This window comes from Bos mutus, chromosome 18 (assembly GCF_027580195.1).
Source record: "Bos mutus isolate GX-2022 chromosome 18, NWIPB_WYAK_1.1, whole genome shotgun sequence".
NCBI classification, from domain to species: Eukaryota; Metazoa; Chordata; class Mammalia; order Artiodactyla; family Bovidae; genus Bos; species Bos mutus.
The window spans coordinates 60,454,434-60,463,734 of record NC_091634.1 but is presented as its reverse complement, the minus strand read 5'-3'; the positions used below and the strand labels follow the sequence as shown (position 1 = coordinate 60,463,734).

General features: G+C 50.7%; 1 protein-coding gene across 1 annotated transcript in view; it reads right to left on the bottom strand.

Annotated features, from left to right (window-relative positions):
- Positions 1 to 2,906: 2,906 nt before the first annotated feature.
- The window catches only part of FA2H (fatty acid 2-hydroxylase), a 54,316-nt gene continuing 47,921 nt past the window's right edge, over positions 2,907 to 9,301 (bottom strand). Inside the window, exons 5-7 of the mRNA XM_005894320.3 lie at positions 7,245 to 7,417; positions 5,673 to 5,925; positions 2,907 to 4,309 (exon numbers count right to left, since the gene is read on the bottom strand). Coding sequence (XP_005894382.3) covers positions 4,230 to 4,309; positions 5,673 to 5,925; positions 7,245 to 7,417 — 506 coding nt within the window. The 3' untranslated portion in view covers positions 2,907 to 4,229. The remainder of the gene's footprint in view (positions 4,310 to 5,672; positions 5,926 to 7,244; positions 7,418 to 9,301) is intronic.

Sequence of the window (9,301 nt, the reverse complement as noted above, 5' to 3'; positions counted from 1 at the left end):
CACAGAGAGACTCTGATGAACAATCAGTTATATGCCAACAAACTGTGGAACCGAGAAGAGACAGATAAACTCCTAGAAACATACAGCCTCCTAGGACTAAATAATGAAGAAAGAGAAAGTCTGAGCCTGGTGGCTCAGTTGGTAAAGAATCTGCCTACAATACAGGAGACCCAGGTTGGATCCCTGGGTCAGGAAGATTCCCTGTAGAAGGAAATGGCAACCCACTCCAGTACTCTTGCCTGAAGAATCCCATGGACTGAGGAGTCTGGTGGGCTACAGTCCATGGGGTCGCAAGAGTCGGGCACAACTTAGCAACTAAACCACCACCACCATAATTAATAATGGAGATTGAATCAGTAATTAAAAACCTCCCAACAAAGAAAACCCAGGGCCAAATGGCTTCACTAGTGAATTCTACCAAACATTTAAAAATGAATTAATGCCAATCCTACTTAAACTCTAGCAAAATACTGAAGAAGAAAGAACACTTTGAAGCGCATTTTATCAACTCAGCATTACCCTGATATCAAAACCAGACAAAGACTTAAGAAAATTACAGGCCAGTATCCCTGATGAATATAGATACAGCAATGCACAACGAAATACTAACAAATCAAATCCAACAACACATTAAAAGGATCATACACCATGAGCAAGTGGGATTTATTTCTGGGATGCAAGAATGGTCACATATGAAAATCAGGTAATGTGACACACCACATTAACAGAATAAAAACATATGATAATGTCAATAGGTGCAGAAAAAGCATTTCACAAAATTCAACACTCTTTATTGATAAAAACTGTCAACAAATTAGGAATAGGAGGAAATTATCTCAGTATAACTAAGGCCGTGTATTACACTCACAGCTAACGTCATACTCAATGCCGCAAAACTGAATGCTTTTCCTCCAAGATCAGGAATAAGGCAAGAATGCCAGCCTCCACCACTATTAATTCTCCCACACGTTCTAATCCTTCATGTCTGTAACTCTTTATTTCTTCAATTGCCTCCTAAATAAACCACTTGCATCCATATTCTTGTTTTAAGATTTGCTTTTTAGGGAAACTTAATGAAGACAGGCTCCCACCTTCATGCTTTCATCAAAACGATATTTTTTCTTCTTTTTCTTATCACTCCTTTCCCCCGGATATAAGATGATAAGGTGTTTCAGATGGAGAGGAGATGAGAGTCTTGGCATTTTCCAAATTTCGCATTCATCCCATAGCATCCTTTATTACTTCTCTGTAAAGAAATCTCTCTCGATTTTTTGCAGCCATCATATCTTTATAGAAAGTTGGAACTGGAAAGTTCATATATACAGTTTCAGCTTTTTCTCAAAAATAGTAGATGAGATAAAATAATAAGAGAACAGGTAAGGTGGAAAAGAGATGAAAATTTACAATCACCAGTTCCCAGTCACAAGGGCGCAGAGCATCATGCTGTCATCAGGGGGCAGCAGAGGCCAGGGGACAGGGGGAAACCAAAGCCCAACAATGTACCCTGCCTGAGATCCGACAGAGACAAAATAAGGGAATCTCTCAGTCATGTCTGACTCTTTGGGCACCCATGGACTACAGCCTACCAGGCTCCTCTGCCCCTGGAATTCTCCAGGCAAGAATACTGGAGTGGATAGCCATGCCCTTCTCCAGGAGATCTTCCCAACCCAGGGATTAAACCTGGGTCTCCTGCCTTGCAGGCGGGTTCTTTATTAAGCCACCAGGGAAGCGACAGAGAGGAGACCAACGTTTACTGGGGCCTGTTACAAATTGGGCTCAGTGCTGGGTACAATGAGAAATAGTACAAAGTTCAAGGGCAGAGAAAAAAATCACATGCTCCAAGTTTCAGGCTTTTCCATCACCCTAGATGTGTTGGCATCTTGATAATGTCCCCTGCTGGCTTTAGCATCGAGTCTTTGACTCCTCCTTAGGCCTCTTGCACTTGATGAAATTCTCTAGCTCCAGCAGATGATCCCTGAGTAGGGATGACACTTTGAGTGCCAACTGACTTAAGGTTAAGGGCACTTGCTATATTAGCCTCCTCTGTAGGGTGGGGCTCATTCTCTTTCTTCCCAAGGCCTTGTGGAAGTTCCTAACACCCTGGAAAGTTGTACCAGGCACAGCAGGACGCTCTGAGAGACTCAGTCTAATATTCACTGAGTGGACATTTTCATTAACAGATTGACTTCCCCTCCCCCCAAATCTTCTCATTGCCATGCTACAAACTCACATATATTTTGGCATTTCTTCCTAGTTCCGTTTCAATCTCTCTAAAGAAGGTTTTTGTTTTTTTCTCCAATTAACTTTTTGCTCAAACATGCTCATTTTAGACCTGCCTCCAGTGAACTCCTGTAATTTACAACTAGTTGGTCTTCTCCTTTCCCTGGGGGATGATGCCCCGTGGTTGGATTCCCAGCACGTTCCAGGGAATGGAGGTCAGATTTCTGCTGCTTGGACTGCCCGGGTCCAGCAGCTTGAGGGATGAGTGGCTCAGTCAGGTGGCCCTAACCTTCAGGCTGGGAGCTGCTCGAGCAGGGACCGGCAGAAGGAGCGGGTGTCCCCCCATGGGCCGGAGCCTCGCCAGCATCAGCTTGTCTCTTTCATTTTTGCCTCCGCATGCTTGGGCAGGCAAATCCAGAGCCCACCTCTGCCAGACTACTGAATCAGACCCTGAGTGATGAGGACTTGGAAAACAGTAACGAAACCCAGGAAGAGGATAAGGATTGGTCTGCTTTTTACCATCAACTATACCCCAGCACATCTGCACAAGCTGGTCAGTGACCAAGCCAATACTCCTTCCTGTGGCCCTTGGCCGCCCCCTCCCACCCTTCTGCGCCCCCCTGGCCTTGACTAAATCTGTGAGTTGCCATCAATAACTTGCACCTCATCTTTGGTGGTTTCTTTTCCAATGTTTTTATTTTTCAAAATATACAATTTATTTACACCTTTATTTCACAATGGTAGTTTGTATATTTATTCCAAAATCTTTAAATAACTCCGCAGTAAACACTACAAATCACAGGATCGGTCCAACTGCTTCCCTTTAACCTTTACACATGTCGAGTTTCAAGTAGTAATGGTTTGTGGGTAAGAAGGAAACAAAACTAAGACCAAAAAAATTTTTTTTTTTTTTTTTTTACATAAGCTTGACATGTAGGATTAGAAAGGGCAATCTGAGCAGCTACTTGGTCCGGGGCCCACTAAGGGTATTTATATAGTTTATAAATAAGACCCTCTATGGGCATCGAGGGTTTTGGTTACAGGAGGAAAGGGTGGGAACACACCCGGGGGGAGGCGGTGTTGCTGGGAGATAAGGCACCGTGTCAAGGCTCCTTCTCGGCTTGAGGAGGCACCGGCTGGAAGGGTCCTGAGTGAGGCGGGCGGGGGCCCACCTATGCCAAGGGGAGGCTGAGAACGCCTGGGGACGGGAGCGGGTTCCCACACACGGAGAGGTCTCTTTACCCTCCTTTGGGGAAAAGCTTTGTGATTCTGGAGGCCAGGAGAGACGGCAGAGCCGGTTCCTAAAGAGAGGGCTGGGGGCTCCCTCCAGCCTTGAGCCCACCTGCACAGACAGCTGAGGGCCGCTGTGTGGACGCTGGAGGTGTCTCTGCCCAAGGCACCTGGCGGTACAGCTGGAGTTGGTCATTGGCAGGGACAGAGGCATTGCCCCAGGACTGGCTGTGGGCCGCGAGAGGCTTCATGCTTTCTCTTCTGAGACCGCTTCATCCATCTCCGTGTTCTCCAGTCCAGAACTGCCACACCCTCTCCAGGAAGGGAAGGTGGGCCCCGCAGACCCCCTCTTCGCTGTGCATGTAGCAGCTCCAGGGCGGCAGGGGGCAGCTCCTAGGGAGCCCAAGGTGCTAAGACACAGGCCTGGGCCCAGGGGTCAGTTGCCTTCACTCCCCTCAGGAACGTCCCCGCCAGCCGGCTCCTGGAGCAGTCCTGGGGGCTGGGGCCCTAGGCGGATGCTGGCGGAAAGGCTGGGGTGCTCTAGGGAAGAGCCGGTCCCCGAGGGCTCTTAGGCCACCCAGCAGACGGGGCACTCCTGCACCGGGTCAGGAGGGCAGGCTCAGGGTCATCCTTGGTCAGGGTCTCCCCAGGACCCTCCACCAAGCCCGAGGGCTGGTCAAAGCCCGCGCTGTCCAGCCAAGCAAACCTTCCTTGCAGGATCTGGGCGGGGTGGACTGGGGTAGTGGCCATGGAAGGGCTGAGGGTGGGGCGGGGCGACGTCACTGTGTCTTCTGGTGGGGCTCTTCCGGAGTGAGGGTGTGGAAAAAGTGATCCCAGAGTTTGCTGCTGATGCCGAACCCTAGGGCGGGAGACATGGGGAGAAGGTCAGGCGTTCTTGAGGAGTGGGATCTCTTTGCTTGGAGGGAGCCCAGGCGGGGCGTGCCCGTGGGCAAGTTTCAACATCACCCCCGACGACCTTCCTAACTCCCAGGGCCATCCTGGCAGAGGTCAGAAGCAGGGTACCAGCGTGCCTAGACTCCCAGGTGTGCTGTGGGAAGAACCTCAAGGCTCTTATCTGGCCTGCCTTCCTGGGAGAGCCTGGCGCTGCCTGCCTCTTCCTCTCTCCCCCAACAGTCCAGTCGCCTCCTTCTCTCTGAAGATGCCAAGTTCATTCCTGCTTCAAGGCTTCGGACCTATTGCTCCTGGGATGCTCTTTCTCGAGGCGTCAGATGCTGGCTTCTCCTAATTTAGGTCTCAGCTCTAATGGTGTCTGTGTAGTGACGCCTTCCTAGACCACTTCAGCTAGCATTCTGCTCTCCAGTAGGGTAGCCACTAACCCATGTGACTCCTGAGCATTGGAAATGTGGCCCCGGGCTACAGAGGAACTGAATTCCTAATTTTATTTAATTTTATTAATAATTAACTTACATTCCAGTGTAAAAACCTAAACTTGGTTCAGTTATTGGAAAACCTATAGGCACATTTGGAGCAGTTCATATATGTGAATCTACTTTTTTGACTGTCAATTTTATAAATTCTAAACATGGACGAAGTATTTCCAATGGAGATTTAGCCCTTGAATGGAGATGAGCTTGTAAAGTGCAAGATACACACCAGATATCAAAGACTTAACAGAAGGACAGAATGTAAAATCTCTCATTAAAAATCTTTTTAGCCACGCTGCACGGCTTGTGGGATCCCAGTTCCCCAGCCAGGGACGGAACCTTGGCCCACAGCAGTGAGACTGCTGAGTCCTGACCACTGGACCCCCAGGCATTCCCAACAGTGTTTGATCACATGCTAAAATGATGATATTTCGGTTATATTTGGCCTGATAAAGTGTATTATTTACATTAACTTCACTGCTTTAGTTTTACTTGTTAACGTGGCTCCTCGAAAATGTAAAATCCCATCTATAACTCACACTGCATTCTATTTGCAAGTGTGGGACCCCCTCCCACTGACACGGTTTCCTGACGGTCGCCTGGCTTTCTTTTCTTGCTGGCACTTATCGCTGCTCTGGAATGATCTTTGCTCTGTATTGGTTTCCTGGTTTTTCTGTCTCTGTACAGCCCCCTGCTCCAGGGCCTAGGATGGGCGTCCCCGGCTTGCCTTTCTGACTGTGAACCCCAGAACCCAGGCTGGCCCCGGCTGGAAGCTCAGCGGGGCTGTCAGACGGGAAATGAGCAGCTGGGGGAGGGGGTGGCGTGGTGGGTCCTCACCCGACCGATGGTGTGCAAAGTGGTGCTTGACATGGTGGGCCTTCAGGTGGTACAGGTAGGAGCCCTTGTGAGGGGAGCCGAAGTGCAGGTAGTAGTGGGTCAGGTCGTAGATGACATAGCCCAGGAGGCTCCCCGCAAACACAGTGCCCGCCACGGCCGCGGACAGGATGAGCCGTAGCACCAGGTAGAAGAAGGCTATCACCAGGGAGGCCGGCACGGGCGGGAAGACCAGGCGGGAGGTGTCGAAGGGCGCCTGCGGACAGAGGCTCACGCGTCAGGACACGGCCCGGGGCCCCGGGGCCCGCCTGCGGTCACACACCGCTCGCTGGCTGGCGACACTCCTTCGGGATAGGGGCTGGAGCGGCCCAGACGGGCCAGGGAGGGCGCAGGCCCCGTCGGCGGCTTGGGGAGGGCAGGCCACCAAGCCTGAAGCCCTGGAGAGCCTGTCCGGCCCCAGTAAGTCAGGACAGGAGCTGGAAAGCTCCAGGAACGTGGGGGTGGGGTGGTGTGGGCAAGATGCTCACAGGAGGAGCAGCTTGCCTGAGATGCTCCGCTCTGCGCTCAAGAGGCCACTCTGGCTCTGGAACTTGCTAGGTTTGGAGAGGAGCCCCCACCCCCACCCCAAGGACCATGCAGGGCATCGAGCTCGAGGCCTGAGGGTGATGAAGGCACACATGCTGGGTGACCCTGGAGCTGCTAACAGGCAGGTCTCCCCCCCAGGTGGCCTTCTTTGCTCCAAGTGGGTGTTGTCACATTGAACCAGACCATGAAAGAGCCTAGCCTTTGGTCCTGAGGCTTCACAAGCCAAGGGCCTGGCAGAGGTAAAATTTTAGAGACTCTGCGAGTATCCCAAGACTCTCTCTGGACTGAAAGAGGAGACAGCGAGCGATCAGGTGACTGAGACAGAACACTACACTGACGTGGGCCCCGCTCCCCACTGACCGGAGCAACAACAGGACCTGTGGGGCTCTGTGCCAGAACCCCAGCTCCTGGTCAAAGGGGAAGGAGGGCAAGGGGAGGGTGGGCACCCTGCGCCAGGACGGGAACAGCGTGGGGCAGGGACATCCTCTGGACAGACCTGGCTTCCAGTCCTGACTGCCGGGACCCTTGTGTGTTGCCCTGAAGGAGCCCCAGGGTGGGTGGATGACCAACAGTATAGACTCTGGCATCCACAGGGGACGGTGTGCTAGGGTGACCTTGGGTGAATGGCTTAGTTCCTTTATTTCCCCAAGCCTCAGTCTGCCACTCTGTGAAACGGGGAGAACGGCAGTACCCGCTTCAGAGGGAAGCTCCACAAGGTCAGTGATTCTGGCCTGTTTTGATCGATGATGTTCAGAACAGCACATGGCACATAGGGAGTGCTCAGTGAGCATTTGTTGAACGAGCAAATGAATGAGCTGTTGTGAGGATTAGCATTGGACACGCATGCTCACTCTGTCCACAGCCGGTTCAGGCTTGGACCCAATCACACGCCCCTGACTTCTCCTCGCCCTCAACCCAACCCCCACCGAGATGGGAGCTCCTGAGGGCGGGTGTCAGCAGCATAGCCTGAGGGGGCACTGCACCGCTCACCTTGTGGTGCTGGCCGTGCAAGGCGAAGTGCAGCATGATGAGGTAAGCGCTGTCGCTGGGCGGCTTCATGTGGAACAGGAAGCGATGGATGAGGTACTCCAGGAGGCTCCAGAGGAACAGCCCCAGCAGGAAGAGGCCCGGGAACGCTGACTCGGGCATGGCCACTGAGTACTCTGCATCAGGTGCAAGACAGGGAGGTCAGGGGCTGGAGGCCCCAGAGGCCCAGCCCGGTCACCTTGGGGGCTGCCCACAGCTGCAGAGCCCAACCCCACCACTGGGGCCCGACAGTCAAAACAGGAGGGAGACTGTGAGGATGTGTGTGGGCTTATTTATGAGGAGTCCTGTCAGAGGATGACTAATGTGGTGGATCCCATTGATTTCAGGTATTGAACCACCCTTGCGTTCCAGGAATAAATCCCATTTCGTCATGGTGCATAATGCTTTAATATGATTCAGTCTTCTAGTATTCTGTTGACGACTGCTGCATCTTGATCCATGAGTGATAACTGCTCTGGAGTTTTCTTTCTTGTGGTATTTTTGTCTGACTTTGGTATCACGGTAAGATACGACTAGAGATCTGAGATCTTCCTTAAAGGGACCGTAAGAGGAACAGCCACGGCCAACGCTGGACCCCTGCCTGGTGCTATGGTCTGCGTGTGCTCTCTCAAATTCACATGCTGAAACCTAACCTCCAAGGTGATGAGAGGTGCTCAGGTCATCAGGTGAACAGGACTAATTCCCTTATAAAAGAGGCTCGAGAGAATCCTCCCCTTTTCGACATACAAGTATTCAAGGAGTCTTTGACCTAGAAGAGGGCTCTCGCCTGACTATGCTGGCACCCTGATCTCAGACTTCCAGCCTCTAGAATCATAAGCAATCAATTTGTTGTTTACAAGCCACCTAGTCTATGCTATTTTGTTACGGCAGCCCAAATGGACTGACACCAGAAAAGACTGACCTTGCTTCAGTGGCATGGAGGAGAGGGCAGGGTGATCCTGATGAAGCCAGCAGATCTGGGGGCTGTTGATGGAAGATGTTAACAACCATCTTCCAAGGGAAGATGGGACTGGGGGGCCAAGAGGGTCAGGAAAACCCAAGGAGAGAAAGGTTCATTGAGAACATCTAAAACCATAGCATATGAGGGAGATGTGAAAAAACGGAAGATGATTAGCCTGGAGACCAGAAGACTGGAGTGATGTCATCATCATCAAGTGAGGCCCCCGCGCCCAGCTCCTGGAGGAGAGCCTGCAGTCCGCACGGCCTTTGTTCCTTTTCTCCACTTCACTGATTCTCTAACCTCACAGGGACTTCAGCTCTCACTGTTTCTTCAGGTCTACCATCACCCTCTGAGTTTGACTTCTTTTCTCCACTAGCCACTGCTTTGGTTATACTTTCTCTTTAAAAAAGTGGCAGCTTTATTGAAATATAACTCACATATCTTACAATTCACTACTTTCAAGTGTACAGTTCAGTGATATTTGGTATATCTACAGTTGCACAACCATCACCACAATTTTAGAGCCTTTTCATCACCCAGAAAGAAACCCTTTACTTGTCAACAGTCATTCCAACCTTTGTCATTTCCCAGAGCCAGGAAACCTCTAATTTACTTTCTATCGTATTTTCTGATTCTGGACCCGTCATACCAATGGAATCACACAATATGTGGTCTTTTGTGACTGGCTTCTTTTGTTTACAATATTTTTAAGGTTCATTCATTTGTAGCATGTATTAGAACTTCATTCCTTGTTAATATGGATGCACCATAATTGTTTATCCACTCACCAGCTGATGGACAGCTGGGATGTTTCTCTTTTTTTTGGCTATTCTGAATAATGCTGCTATGAACAGTCGTGTTTTTAGTTGTCTTGGGTATACGCCTGGGAGTAGAATTTCTGGGACTTTACTGCAACTATGTTTAACTTTGGGGGCACCACCAAACTATTTTCTAAAGCTAACCTTGACTTCAGCTGCCCCCATGACCTCCCAAGCCTGGATGAGCACAAAAGTCTGTCTCTCCACCCCAGACCCAAGCCGCTGAAGATGGAGGAGGAGCC